Below are 14215 nucleotides of genomic sequence, written 5' to 3' on the forward strand. Positions count from 1 at the left end.
TTTTTTTTCTCCTTTGCTGTAGGGAGGAGCCAAAATTTTCCTCCATGCAGGAAAATCCCTGGTTTGGCTTCCAAGATACCAGATGAAGAATCAAAAGTATCAAACTATAGAGAATTAGTAATACAGGAGCCAATGTCAGCAAACCTTCTGACCACTCCACACAGATTTCCTTACAGTGCTGAAATAAATGGCAACATATGGCAGGTAGGAAAAAGTGAAACCAAGTGCTCTGAGCAACACATACTGTCCAATTCATGAAATATATAAGCCCTACAGAAACACAAATAAAACACTATTCAGGAATTTTTTCTCTTATGTTTTAAGTCACTAAGACCAGCATAAAGCCACACACACAAACACATTCCCGACGGAAACCGTATACCTTCCATATTTCAGCTCTCCAACAAAAACACTCGCTGCCAGGCTTCACTCGAAAAGACAGAACTTAGATGGAGAGGGAGTCAGCCAATCAGAACTTGGGAAATTTTCGATTTTTTGACTCCTTTTCTGTGATTGGGCCTAGTCGCCACCCGCCCCCTTGCGTTGATTGGTCAGTTTTCCCGGCTCTATGGAAGTCATTTGAATACGTCTGGTTTTGTGGCTCATTGCGAGCTTTTGCTTGTTCAAATACTCAAAGAAGCAAGAGCGGAGACAGACAATGGAGAAGAGCACTGCATGGACTCACAGCAGCTGAAAGATTTACCTGTTTGTTACACGTTTAGCGTCTCCTCGACGTGAGAAAGACTCGAAGTAGCGTGGAAAACCTTTTTTTCCTTTTAATTTTCTCAACCGTTACTGGCAGAGATACAGTATTTGGACGCTGAGTAGCACCGTTTCAGAGGTAAGTTGTTTGGAGTGTTGCTTATGTGGATTTTTCGAGAAACGGTACACTACTATTTATTCATTTTGTGATAATCAAACTATTTTTGCTATTGAAATGTAAATAGATAACTTTCGCATAGGCATAATTGAGTTATTGAAATGCCTTTTATTGCGCAAAAGTTGATTAAAGTTTCCTAGTTTTTTTTTTTAAATTAATTTTAAAAAAGCGTATTTACTTCACCTAATTTTTGAAAGTGATCTATATCTGATGAACTATTTTCTCTCTAAACGCCCAGTTTCACTCCCGACCTGTTGTTGTTGTTGTTGTTGTTGTTGTTATTGTGCCACCCATAGGAGTTTATAATTAGGCTGGTTGTCAGACTCAAACGAGCATTACTCACCAGCACCTGCGATGGGACCATGCTTGCACAGCATGACTTTTTCACAGTCAGCTTTTACTTTTAGTGTATTATGACTCAGTCTGAACCCCATAATGCTAACCAGGCATGCTGGGCCGGTTTATGTGTGTGTGTGTGTGTGTGTGTGTGTGTGTGTGTGTGTGTGTAACAGATTGTGTGAGTGTGTCTGTAGGGAAAAGAAGAAAGAATGACAGAAAAAATGTGTGTGCTGCTGGCCAAGGAAAAAGCCTCCACACACTTCTACACAAACCCACGGTCACTTAAAAGAATGTCAGTATTCTGTGAGCTTGTGAAGCTGCTTAAATAAATCTCACATTAAATAGTTAAACTAATTTAATTATTAACCGAGGCGGTCTGAAGGGTGACAGCAACATTTGAGACTTTGAAACTACCTCAAAGTCAACTTACTCTAAGTTAAAATTTAATGCTGCCATCTGTGTGTTGTACAGAGGCTGGTAGTCAACCCCTCCATCCCCAAACAAGCTTAGGTTTAATATAGCTTTGTAGTAGTGTTTATCCTTTCTGGCTGTAGGTAGGTTAATACTGTACTAGCCTACCAGATGATACGGGAGACAGCTGTGTGTATCTGTATGAAAGTGCATCCCTGAAGCCATTGTGTTTGGGAATAAAAGAAAACAACAGGCTCATAAGTGGTTGAGCGCTGTTCTGCGTATCTCTCCTGTCGATCTGAGTCTGGTATTTGTGTCCGGCTCTGTTTGCCTATCTATCAGATTTTTAAACCAGGCATCGGGTCCCAGCCTCTGGTGTTTTGACAATAGCTGTGGGCCTCCCCTGACCTGCACACTTCCTTGAGCCACATTTGTTTGGACACTACGGCTGTTTCCTCCTACTTTGGTGTGGCAATTTGGTTGGTACTTTGGTGACGTATGACTTGGCTTTCTTGTACATATAGAATGCAATCCTGAAGCATTATAGGTTAGAGCTTCTGATGCTTGGACAGCCAAGCAGAACAAAACAACATCTGGACAAAGATATAAAGAATTTCATCAGGTAGGCTTTTTCTGCTAATGCGAAACCCGCAAAGTCAATGTGTCAGAGAATTTTTACCTAAAGGGATTTGAAAATCTATTGCATACCCAAAAAAAGATATATCCTCCCTTTAAATTCACTGCATGTGTCTTGATTTTCACTTCTGATGTGTCCTAGGTCCTTGTTATGTCCCCATAAACACATTAAGGATTTTTTCCTGCGCAGAACACATGAAGGCATCTTGGTCCATTGGCAAGCTGCATTTATGGGGCTGTTTGAAAATGAAAATCTGACATGGAGGAGCAGTAGAATGTTCTTCACACCAAATGTATTGGTGCAGGGGAGGCCTGCAGCAATACATTTTGTATTTTATTTCAACTTACCCTGGTGGGAGTTTGAGATGATTGCTTTTTTTTTTTTTTTGCACCACAGGGTGTAAAGGGGCTTTATTTTTTTCAATTAACACCAGCAGCATGCTTTTACTTGACTCATTCGGTGGCTGTAAAAGAATAATTAAATATATAACTAGTGTACCATTGCAGAAAGCATAATTGGCACATGGTGAAGCGATTAGCAAGCAACATGTGGTAAATCTGTCCAGTCTTATAATCTTTAAAAGGTTCAGTTGGCTGACTTTTGAGGTGTTCAATCATAAAAGTTAAAAGAAGCATTAAATCATTAGAGAGCCATCTTATTTTTCTATGATATTATGTTGTGAGGCAAAGTTACTAGTCCTCCCACGTAAATCGACAAATCACCAGTGACATCATTGTACAACGTCTCTTTAAAAGGTTAACTCTTGTACACGCAAGCCACAAATAAGTGTCATGAGCACAGTCTGAACTTTGGCCTCATTATTGATAACGATAATCCCGGCTGTCAGGAGTTCCTCCAGACTGTCATGCTTCTCTCACTCACCCACCTTGTCTGTTGTAGCTCATTAGTGTCAAAGTACATTGGGTACAAAGTAGAAGTAAGATAGCACTGCAGTACATTGACATTTTAACACTCTCACATGTAGTTCTACGGATCCTCTTATCAGGCGCAGGCTCTGCCTTCAGCTTACTTCGCTGCTCCTCTCGTGAAACTATTTTTATGGGTACACACTGTGTTAACCTACATGCTGAACTTTGCAGAAGACAAGGTGCTAATTTAGAAAACGTGAGTGTTGTTTTCTTGCTACTGACCAGCTGCTTAAGGTGTCGAATTTTATTAGATGTTTAAAAAAAAAAAGCAGGAGTCAAACACCCCCTGTCTCATCTAAACTCAGGCAGTTGGTCCAGGCTGTTCTGAGGTCAGTACCTTGTAGCTTTTATTTTGTATAAACAAAGCGATCTCTGCTAAGGTTAGTAAATGAGTTTCGATATGCTCTTTTATTAAAGTCATAAACAAATAGTCTGTCACACCTATTGTCCTTGTTTAAACCTGGCAGATTATTATTTGTGACTTTACTGCACAAGAGCTATAATAAGAGGTGCCACCTTAGAGAAGAATGAGTAAAGTCTGCTTTTCTGGTTTGACTGATGTAAAAATGATCCCAGGCTCGCCTCACGCAGAGGCTGGGCGTCGTATGGCCTGACAGCGGAGAGCAGAGTGTGTGAAAGCTGCTGTGTGTGTCTGATCTGCTAGGATCTGCTCTGATCTCTTCCTGGGGGTCTTTGTGTGGTTGTTAATGCCATGACAGGATAGATAATGCCTCTATTGTTGAAGACCTCCTCCCCCGCCCTGTCCCCCTCCTCCTGTGGGGAACAGCATTGCTAGGTGTACTCTTTAAAACCACATTAAATGGTTTTAGGAAAAAGTATTCTGACAACGCCTTCAGATTCATTAAAAGCCAGACATGGGCAGCTTTCATGTACAGAAGGCCTTTTTAAATCCGCCGAATTGGCTTGTCTTGTTGATGCAGCGTGAGCACGTTTCATTGGTGTAAATCCATTAGTGGATGAGATTTTCCTGCTGCACCATCAAAAGTTCAATTTGTTTAAACCATTTGATGAACTGGGTTATGACATTTTAGCCAACGGGCGCTGCAGTCTTGTTTCGATGCCAGCTGGTAAGAAATTGCACAGACGTGCAGCCTTTAGGATTTTTAACCATCTAGTACAAAAAGTGGTTTTCTTGGTAAAAATGTTCTTACATCACTGTACATTTTTTGCTTTTTCCTGTATTATTATATCCACATCAGTCTGCTTCATAAGCCTGCAATCTTCAAAGTTTACAAACAAGAGAATATAAACAATGCTTTTAATATGAAATTATACTCCCAATGCCATCATTAAGTCATTCACGGAGAGTCCAACCTATGATTTAGAAAGAGTGCAATTGCAGTGCAGCAGCGGGGAAACCACAACTATCCAAAGGGTCAACTTTTCAGGAAGTCCGTGTGGAAAAACACAGGATTGTTTTTGAATTTCTTAGTTTTCCCCCTTTGCACAAGGTCACCTTCCAATGCAAACAGAAGGACAAAAGGCATCTACACTGGAGTAATTATTACTCAGAGGACGCTCTTATCTCAACTTGGACCACCGCAGCCATGCTTTTCCAGATTGCGTTGTAACTCGAGGAAGGTAAAGACACTGTAATCTCTAACTAAGTTAGAAGAAGAACAGCAGGCTGAGATCACAGAGTTCAAAAGATGGGTTGGCACTGGACTGGCTTACACTGGCAACATGCCAAACACTGTGGTATACGTGTGTGTGTGTGCGTCGCTCAAGCCATCATTTGTTTGTGTGTGCGTGTGTGTGTGTTTGGATTATACCGGCGTGGGGCTAGGCGCCATTGTGGACAAGGGTGTGTGTGTGCGTAAGATGTTGGCTCAGGCAGACACTCCTCTGTCGGCACTGTGATGGACAAACAAAAGTCTGCTGGATTCCTGCAGGGTTTTGTTTCTGGCACAGTATATGTGCATTGCTCGTATGTAACTGTGTGTGGCTCGCTTATGCTGGCATGTGGTGCCAAGACAGACAACAGTAGCAGGATAAAGATGGCTCCAGAGTTAAAGCACGCCTCGGTGGTGATCTGGGATCAGCTTACCCAACTCAAATCCAATTATATTAACCATTAAGACAAAGGGGGGAAAAATCACTGCTGTTGTGTCATCTGGCAGGTTGTTGTTCTGAGTATAAGCTGATTTGTAGAAACTTTCACCAACAAATGACTTTCTCCAAGCTGTAAATTTCCAAAGGAGAAATGTTTGTGTTCAGAACCAGAAAGGATAGACAGAGGAGGGGTAAAATTATGTGATTAAGTGTAATTCCTTTCACAGACATCCCTAAGTCTTTGCTTTGCATGATGGAGTTGCTCAAACGTATTTTCACAACACTCGGCTTCCCAGAGAGACGGGCAGGCTAACGCAGTAAGACGCTGCAAGAGACACTAGTCACGATTTTGTGACTTCAGGTTGACTATAAAAGGATCGGTCTGTTGACAACTGTTGTTCCATAATTATTGGGAAACCTTTGGGAAATCACGGATTAGCTGATCAACGAAAGAAACTGCGTCATAATTATTCTTTAAAACTGGCTTGTGCAATGTGGAGTTGAATTTTTGATGGTTGATTGGACATAGACACTGCAGCAAGGGTAAGGAGAAAGGGAAAATAAAAACAAAGATCTGCTTTAATTCAATCACAGAAGCCCTTCTACTACATTCAACACCTACATGTCTAGTATTATAACTTGTCAGGTTTTGTTTGAATAATGCAAAGTGTCACGCTGAAAGCCTCTGTCTCTACAAACTAAAGGCAATGTTTTATTTTTATTGGGCCTCTTCCTGTGCCGTCCACTGTTTCAGATACCCGGGGAAACCTACTGATTGTTGCCCTTTTCCTGTTTAGGCTGTGCAACGATCTCTTAATTTTCCTGGGATATTTCATACCCAGTTCCAGAAAGATTGGCTTTAGAATGAGGTTTCAGGAAGCAAATCTAAATTATCTTAAAAACAAAAAACCCTCCCTGTCGCCTGTTTATTGTCTCTGGTTTATTGGGAATCTTTAAATGGGCTGGAACATGAGTCTTCATATGAACTGTGAAAAACATATATTCAAGATTGCATGTTATCCATCATGTATTTCTCAGCTGATTGAGAAAATGTATTATCATGGTATGAAACTGCATATAAATAGGCTGTTAATCTTTATTTCTCAACCCTAACCTACTCTTTGTATGTTTTGTAAAGGTCATCATGCCTCCAACAACGCCATATGCTGGAAAGTTCAGCTCCTGCGTCCCATACAGCAGCAATGCCAACCACCAACAACCTACGAGCCCGTACCGGAGCAGCACTGTCCCGAAACCTGCGAGGGAGAACATCTATAGCGGCGCCTACTCGGTTGGAGAGAACCCCTACGACATACCTCAGCCTCACAGCGGGGCTTATCGGAGCGCCTCTGTCTCCTCTGTGAACGTGAGGGAGCATCATTATACCAGCTGCGCTCTGTCTGAGAACCCATACTCCTCGCCGCAGCCTCACAGCCCTCGCCAGCACAGCACTTCCTGTCCAGGCCGCGCACATCGCCACACGAGCGGCAGCAGCGGCAGCAGCAGCGACCAGTCCTGTCGTAACAACAACAACGTAGCAGCGGCGAAAGCTCGGCTTTACGGACACGGCGTCACCACCAGCTACGGGGAGATGTGTTACCATGACAATAGCTTGGTGTCTGCATCTCTCGAGGCTCTGATCCAGCACCTGGTTCCCACAGTGGACTACTACCCAGACGTACGTTACAGTAAACATGGTCTTTTTGTGAGAAACGGAGTGGTCTAGAATAGATGAGTTGAGTCTGAGAAAAGAGGTCGGCTGCCCTGGTTGTGTTGACCTTTCTCTTCTTGTTCTTTCCTCCTCATCAGAGGTCATATGTGTTCACTTTCCTGCTGAGTTCACGCCTCTTCCTGCCCCCCTACGAGCTTATGACGAGGGTTTGTCACCTGTGTGTGGAGCAGCAGCGGTCCGGAGATGCCCTGCTGGATAAGGTGGGCTGGCAACACACAAACACACACACACACACAGGGCTATAATTTGCTTCTCTTCTCGTCACACTCACTCTCTGCTCCCACACAACCTTCCACCCACTATAAAATCCACAAGCTCTCTCACCCACATGCTTCTTTCTGAGAGAAAGTATTTATCTGCGCTCTCTTTCTTTTTTTTTCTCAAGCAAATAAAATCCAGGCAAGGGAACACTCGAAAACAGAAACTGCAAAGATAAAATAAGTAATGGCAGAATATGTTCTTAGAAAAACAGCGAGCTGTGGCTACTCTTGTGTGTTTTAAAGGATATGTCGGCCATGCCATTTAGATTATTGACCAGAGAGAGATTTACTCATAAGATAAATCAAATCATGTCTGGCTGAGTGTCACTTAGTGGGCCATCTGATGGTTTTCAGATTCGTTTCCGTGAGGTGGCCCCTAAGCTGGTGCAGCTGCTGACCGAGTGGACTGAGACGTTTCCATACGACTTCAGGGACGAGAGGATGATGCGCTGCCTTAAAGACATGACTCATCACGTGGCCCGAGGGGACGAGGTTAGCGTTCATAGCTCCTGTAGTTAAAACTAATCATGCAATGAATTTGAAATAATTCAACATAAATATCTCTAGTGGATTCTCACCTCCCTGTCTTAGTTTTCAATATTTGTGCTGTCTGTGTCACGCTGCAGTACTCTTGGCGAGCCATGCAGCAGATGACCCAGCGTCTTATTAAACGCCTCTCTGCCCTCGGCCAATACGAGGAGGCTGTGGCTGCGCTCAATGCGGCGGCGATGGAGCGTCCCGCTTCCTTGAAGAGCAAGCAAGCATCGGCTCAGCGGAGCGACGTACTGAGCTTGTGCGACGATCCCTTCGTCCTCGCCCAGCAGCTTACACACATTGAACTGGTAGGAAGTTGGCGTTAAAACTTAGGTGGCTGTGCTTATTATTGTATTATGTAGAGAGAAATTGTTTTCAGTCCTTCAAAGCACATCTGGAGATTATATTAACGAGCTTTTATGATTGTCTGTCTTACGCTGTTGTCATTGTCCTAATTGTTTTTATGGTCTGTTTTCTGCCCTCAGGACCGACTGAGTTTTATTGGTCCTGAGGAGTTCATCCAGACATTTGCCATGAAGGATCCTCTGGAGAACCATAAGGTACAATTGAGTTTGAATGAAAAAACGCTTTGCTTAGCTCTACCTCCAGCCTTTTAGATCGAGTTTTGGACAAGCAGCTCACAAAATTTCACATCTTTTCACTCGGGAACTTGCAGGCTCAGGTTTACTTTTCATTTCTTTATTTGCTTTTTTCTTTTGAACTTTTACATGATAAAACTGGAGACATGGGGAGCTTGTGCAAAATCCTATAAATGAATCTCATTCCAGTCGCAATTAGCAGATAGATCTAACAGCTATGGCTTGCTGCGTGCAGTTTTACTGTGTAAAGACGGCTTGAAAATACAGTAACATGACCTCTTTATAATTATCAGCATCAAAGGACTGCAGATGATTGCAGTTATTTTAAGTCAATTTTTATTGTTTTGATTTGAAGTATATTCTGGGCCTGCTTTGGGTGTAATTTGTGGTCTGCTTCAGTTGAAGTAAATATGCTTTAGAAACCACATCAGAGAATCTGCTGGCAGATAGATAACAATTTGTGCAGTGTTATTTTTAACATAGCTCAGACACAATATGAAAAAGTCCTTTTGCATATGTCTAAGTGAATCTGAGTGACCTGTAAGTGAGCTGAAGGGTCGTATTCAATCACTGCTGCTGAGAACAAGTGCTCACCCACTGTTTGTAGCCGTGCTCCAACCAGTGCTGTGCCAGTTATATAAGACCCATTTTGTATAAAAGAGCAGTTGAGTCAGCGAAAGGGGTCCTGAAGTGTAGAAGGGGAAGTTTGGAGTGGAGTGGGCTGTCGCTGTTGTGTAAGCATTTAATAGAGCCATGAATCTCTGCGATTACATCATCATGGCCAAGTCAAATTTATTTATACAGAGCTTTTATAATGTTTGTTTATATAAAAGGGCCTCTGAGAAACGAGTTCACCACAGAGTGTCCTTATAGAAAAAAAACAAAAGGCACCAAAGTAGATGTAAATGAGATGAAAATAACAAGCAGACACGTCACAGGCTTCAGTGTGCAGGTCCAGAGGTTGTGTGGGTGTGAAGGCTGTCAGGATCCATTAGCAAAGGAAATTATAGAGGAGCAGCAGTCTGTCTCCTTCTATTTTTGATTTATAAAATAATTTATTGGCTAACCTTAAGAAGATTATGCGGATGATGCTGAATCTCAGGGAACAAGTATTAATAGAAGACCAACAAGTAGCCAAAAGGTACATGGAAGCATTAGCTTAACTGATATGAGAAAAGTAAAACAAAGCAGAAATTAAAACATAATTAAAGAATTGAGCAGACCTACCTCCGAGCAGAAGCATCAATAACAAAAAAGGTATTTTATTAGATAATTAAAATAGATAAGATCTATGGAAAACACATATTTGAAAGATTGTTAAGTTTGTCCGTAGTTGAAGTTGTTGGCTATCTGCGGATAAACATAAACATTGTCAGTAAAAGAAAAACGCCTGTATAGTAAACTATTACTTTAGAAGTATGGAAAAAGCTGGAAATTAGCTATGGCAGTATAACTAGCTTAGCTATGGTAGTATAAGTAGCTTAGCTTATGAGTTGAATTATTAGCTAAAGATAATAGATAAACAGTTGAAATAGCTAGCTAAGATTATGCTAAAAGGTAGAAATTACTAGCCAAATGTAAACTTAAATAGTTGGTAAAATCTTGTATAAAAGATTGTTGGTTAATGCTGTGGATAAAGTGTTGAAATTTTCCGTTACAGAAATTGATAAAATGCAAATGTTAATCATGCCAATAGCTTTGGTTAAATGCCTGGGACCGTTTGCTAGCTAAAAATGATAAATGATGAGCTAAAAGTAGTCCAGATCTAATTTAATGTAAGTTCACATTTGAACTCGAGTGATGGAATTCATGAAGGCGTCAGAGCTTTAGGGGTCCATAAAATGAAAGAGATCTAAGTTCTAAGATCTAATTTAATTTCGAAATGGTCCCTTCTGTGACTCACGTCTGATAGACAGTGTAAATTTTTCTTGTTAAAAGGCTGAAGGCTGCATCCTTACACGTTTTTTAAATGTTTAACTTCTTTCAAAAATAATGAAATGCACTCAGATCTAGACTTGTTCTTTGTTTTAATGATGGCATAATTTGTGTTTCAGGGTTTCTTTCGGAAACGTAAAACTAGCAACCTGGAAGCTTACGTCAGCTGGTTCAACAGACTGAGTTATCTAGTGGCCACTGAGATCTGTATGGTAAGTTGTTGCGATTCGTTTTGGACCAAAGAACACCTTTGAATGCACAGCTGAACTACAAACTACTCTTCTATTCTTACTACACTCCAAAGGTGGATAATTTTGTACATATAGTGAATTTGTACTGACTTGCTCTTTTTGTTCTCTCATTTAAGCCGATGAAGAAGAAACACAGAGCACGGATCATAGAGTTCTTCATCGACGTTGCTCAGGAGTGTTTCAACATTGGAAACTTCAACTCTCTCATGGCCATCATCAGTGAGTATTTGGCGGCACACATACAGCTCGTTGGCTCGATCTGACCCTGTAAGTGCTCTGCATTTACCCACCCTTTCTCTGTGTCCAGCTGGGATGAATATGAGTCCTGTCGCCAGACTGAAGAAAACCTGGAATAAAGTCAACACGGACAAGTTTGAAATTCTGGAGGTAAGGATGATTGGCATGCAGCAGTGAATCCTGTATACATGTAATGTAAACTGAAGATTTTAAGTTGCTCAGAATTTCGAACCCTCAGCTTGTGCAAACTTTAAGCATGCCCACACGGATTTGTGTTTGATGGCCGTCTCTTTTGTGTGCTCTCATTCAGCACCAGATGGACCCATCCAGTAACTTCAGTAACTACCGCACTGCGCTCCGCGGTGCTAACCAGAGGTCTGAGACTGCACACAGCAGCCAGGAGAAGGTGAGAGCGCACGCAGGATTTACTCTGAAAATAAAAAGCTCCAAGTGGTGAATGTGTACGTAAATGAGCTGGTGTCTTTCTCCTCCAGATTGTGATTCCTTTCTTCAGTCTCCTCATTAAAGACATCTACTTCCTGAATGAAGGCTGTGCCAGCAGGCTGCCCAATGGACACATAAACTTTGAGGTTAGGACACACTTCAGAAGATGATGTTGTTTAAATGATTAAAAACGGTCAGATTTGTAGCAGTACAAGTTCAGGCTTTTACATGTGATGTTGTGACTCCCCCTTGTGGTTAAAAAGAGCAATGCATTTTCCTTCATGATGCTTTTCTTTCATCTGCCCTTTATAATCTATTGTACAATCTGTCTCCACAGAAACTCTGGGAGCTTGCAAAACAGGTGAGCGAGTTCCTGGTTTGGCGTCAGGTTGTTTGTCCGTTCGACAGAGACCGGCGAATCCTTCAGTACCTTGTCACAACACCCATTTTCACTGAAGACGGTCAGTATTCAGTCTCCAATGCATTTTCAGGTGTAAATCATAAAAATGTTTGGTATAGTTTGTCAGTTTTAGGAAACAAACAAAGCCCTTATTGTTTGTCTTATTGTTGCAGAGCTGCATCTGGCTTCATATGAGAGCGAAGGACCAGAGAACAACATGGAGAAAGACAGTCGTAGGTCACTTCGGTAGGTGTGGACACATGTGCACACACCCGCAAATCCCAAACCTTGCATTAATGCAAAATAAAGAAAAAGAAAAAGGCAATTTTTGAGTGTAATAACACTGGTTGCTTATCTCGTGTCTTTTAGATCTTCACTTCTCCATCGAGAGAATCGGACCTAAGGCCAGGGCTCTCTGCTTTAAAGACTGTAAATGAATCAGGTGTTTTAAGCTACAGGTTTCTCCATTTTATAATATGGACACAGAAGATTCTTATGGCCACAGTTAAGATGTTGGACTTAAAACAAGCTGGGACCACATCCTGCCTGAATTACTGTATCTGGGCTTTGAGATCACAAGGAGCACTCCACAGAATTCATTCCATAAAATTCATCCAGTGCCAAAGAAGCCCATTTTATGTTATTATTGTAACCTGTTTTCCAACAAGTCTTCATGGATTTAAATCATTTATGAAGCTAATGATTCTCAAGAAGAGCCTGGATCAGCTGTGCTGCTTCTACAAAATCAGCTCTGTCCAAGGCGCTCAGAGAATAGACTGGCCAGAGGTCTGCGGACTGGGTTTATACCTCCAGCGGTTGCCACACTGGCCTCATATTATGGAAGGACTTGTACGCTGAAGGGAAGGTTTCATCTCTAAACGAAATCATCATGAATCTAAATGAGTTTCAAAGCTACATTAACGCGCCTTGCCTGCAGATATCCTTGCTGAGGACCACAGAGATTTGAAATCTCAAAGGAAGGACTGACTTGCATCGATTTGCGTTATAAATAACAGGCTAACAGCTGCTTTTAAAAGTGGTATTGCTGCTTGTTGTCTTGTTGGATGCCTCAGTTTTAATGCTAACACCTCGAGCAGATCCTGCACCACATCCACTCCATTAGCTCCCACTTTGCACTGTCATTTGATATTTTTGTGTAATGGAAGCGCATAATACGAGGCAGAACATCAGCAACATTATTCCATCGTGCATTGACACAGTGCTTTTATCAACCACGTGTTATTCAGTGCTAAGCATTTTGTGATGTGCACACTTTGACTCTGGTGGTGATGCAAAACTGTGTAAGTGACAGCAACATAATAACCATGCAGACTACATCAAAATGCATTTCATTGTGTTCTTGTGTAATATAGGCAACTTTCTATGCTATACTATTAAGTCGTATTTTGTATCAGAAGGCTGAAATTTTTTTTTTTGTTGTTGTTTTTTAAATGTACTTTATTTGATGTTCTGCCAGGAGCTTCTTGTTTTTTGGCTGGTTTTGTGTTGTTAAGCTATCAAACACCAGTTTACATAAAAAAAAACAAAACACTATTATGAGTGCAAAGTGATGCATGTGTGTGTGTGTGTGTGTGTACAGAAACAGGATTTTTATTCTTCTCATCTCAGCTGTGTTGATGTGTGTGTGGTGTGCGATGTGGTTTTTTGAAATCCAGTTGTGAGTGCTGCGTTTTATGTCATTTTATTTGTCATATATGCTACTTTTTTGTGTCATCAGTCAGGGTACTTGTACTGAAGGTCTTTGTGTAAAGAGAATTATCTATTTTCTTTCAAATAAAAGAATCATGAGAACAGTGTGCTCTTTTTCTTGACCCAGGCTTTCAGCTTTGGGCTCTACAGGAGCTCTAAGAGGCTGCTGATGCATCTTTGACTGTTCACCCGGATAAAATAGATCAGCTGAGCACCACGTAGTCCAACCAGGACATCATCAGAACAAGAGTGAGCAGGCGTATAAAGATTATTAGAAGAACTAAATAAAACAGGACTGCATCTGCAAGTAAAGCAAGTGCAATGCTGCAAAAATCATTAATCTGGTGATTTTGACTATCACAAGTTGTGTAAAACAAGTATATTAGTTCAATATATTTCTTTTTACTATTCATACATGTAAACATGGGATGGTGTGGTGGTACAGTAGTTAGCAGTGTTGCCTCGTAGCAGAGAGATATGTAATTTAATTACACCATGTGCTTGTGTGGGAACCCCCCCCAGCTTCCTCCCACAGTACAAAGACATGCATGCAGTTTGAAATGGTGGTATGAATGACTTACTGTCTGTGTTAGCCCTCCGACAGACTGGCTACTTCACTCTGCCGCTAGCCATATGACAGCTAGGACATGCTCCTGCAACCCAAAATGGCTGGATATTTAAATATTACAGGAGGCATGGAGACCCCTTTAATTTGGGTATTCTTACAGCCTATAAATGTAGGGTTAATCAACTTTCCTAATTTGTGTTTCAGAAGCTTAATTTTAGTGTTGTACGAACACCTTGCAGCACATAAGGACAAAACTTTAAAAAACATTTTCTGCAG

General features: G+C 41.4%; 1 protein-coding gene across 1 annotated transcript; it reads left to right on the forward strand.

The window, feature by feature from the left end:
- The first annotated feature begins 614 nt into the window (after positions 1-614).
- Positions 615-13475, forward strand: LOC116324964 (ras-GEF domain-containing family member 1B-B-like). The gene is made up of 14 exons (XM_031745762.2): positions 615-841; positions 6408-6947; positions 7079-7201; positions 7616-7753; positions 7888-8103; positions 8281-8355; positions 10449-10541; positions 10697-10799; positions 10888-10967; positions 11128-11223; positions 11312-11407; positions 11599-11722; positions 11835-11907; positions 12031-13475. The coding sequence occupies exons 2-14, from the start codon at positions 6414-6416 to the stop codon at positions 12062-12064; spliced, it is 1785 nt and encodes a 594-aa protein (XP_031601622.1). The 5' UTR covers positions 615-841; positions 6408-6413; the 3' UTR covers positions 12065-13475.
- The last annotated feature ends 740 nt before the right edge of the window (positions 13476-14215 follow it).

The sequence above is a fragment of the Oreochromis aureus genome, linkage group 7 (assembly GCF_013358895.1).
Source record: "Oreochromis aureus strain Israel breed Guangdong linkage group 7, ZZ_aureus, whole genome shotgun sequence".
In the NCBI taxonomy this organism is placed as follows: domain Eukaryota; kingdom Metazoa; phylum Chordata; class Actinopteri; order Cichliformes; family Cichlidae; genus Oreochromis; species Oreochromis aureus.

Excerpts from the sequence above, each read along its gene's own strand:
- LOC116324964 (XM_031745762.2), top strand. The coding sequence starts at position 6,414 with ATGCCTCCAACAACGCCATATGCTGGAAAGTTCAGCTCCTGCGTCCCA. Across the intron at positions 8,104-8,280 it reads AGCTTACACACATTGAACTG|GACCGACTGAGTTTTATTGG; the intron begins GTAGGAAGTTGG and ends TTCTGCCCTCAG. Across the intron at positions 10,800-10,887 it reads CTCTCTCATGGCCATCATCA|CTGGGATGAATATGAGTCCT; the intron begins GTGAGTATTTGG and ends CTCTGTGTCCAG.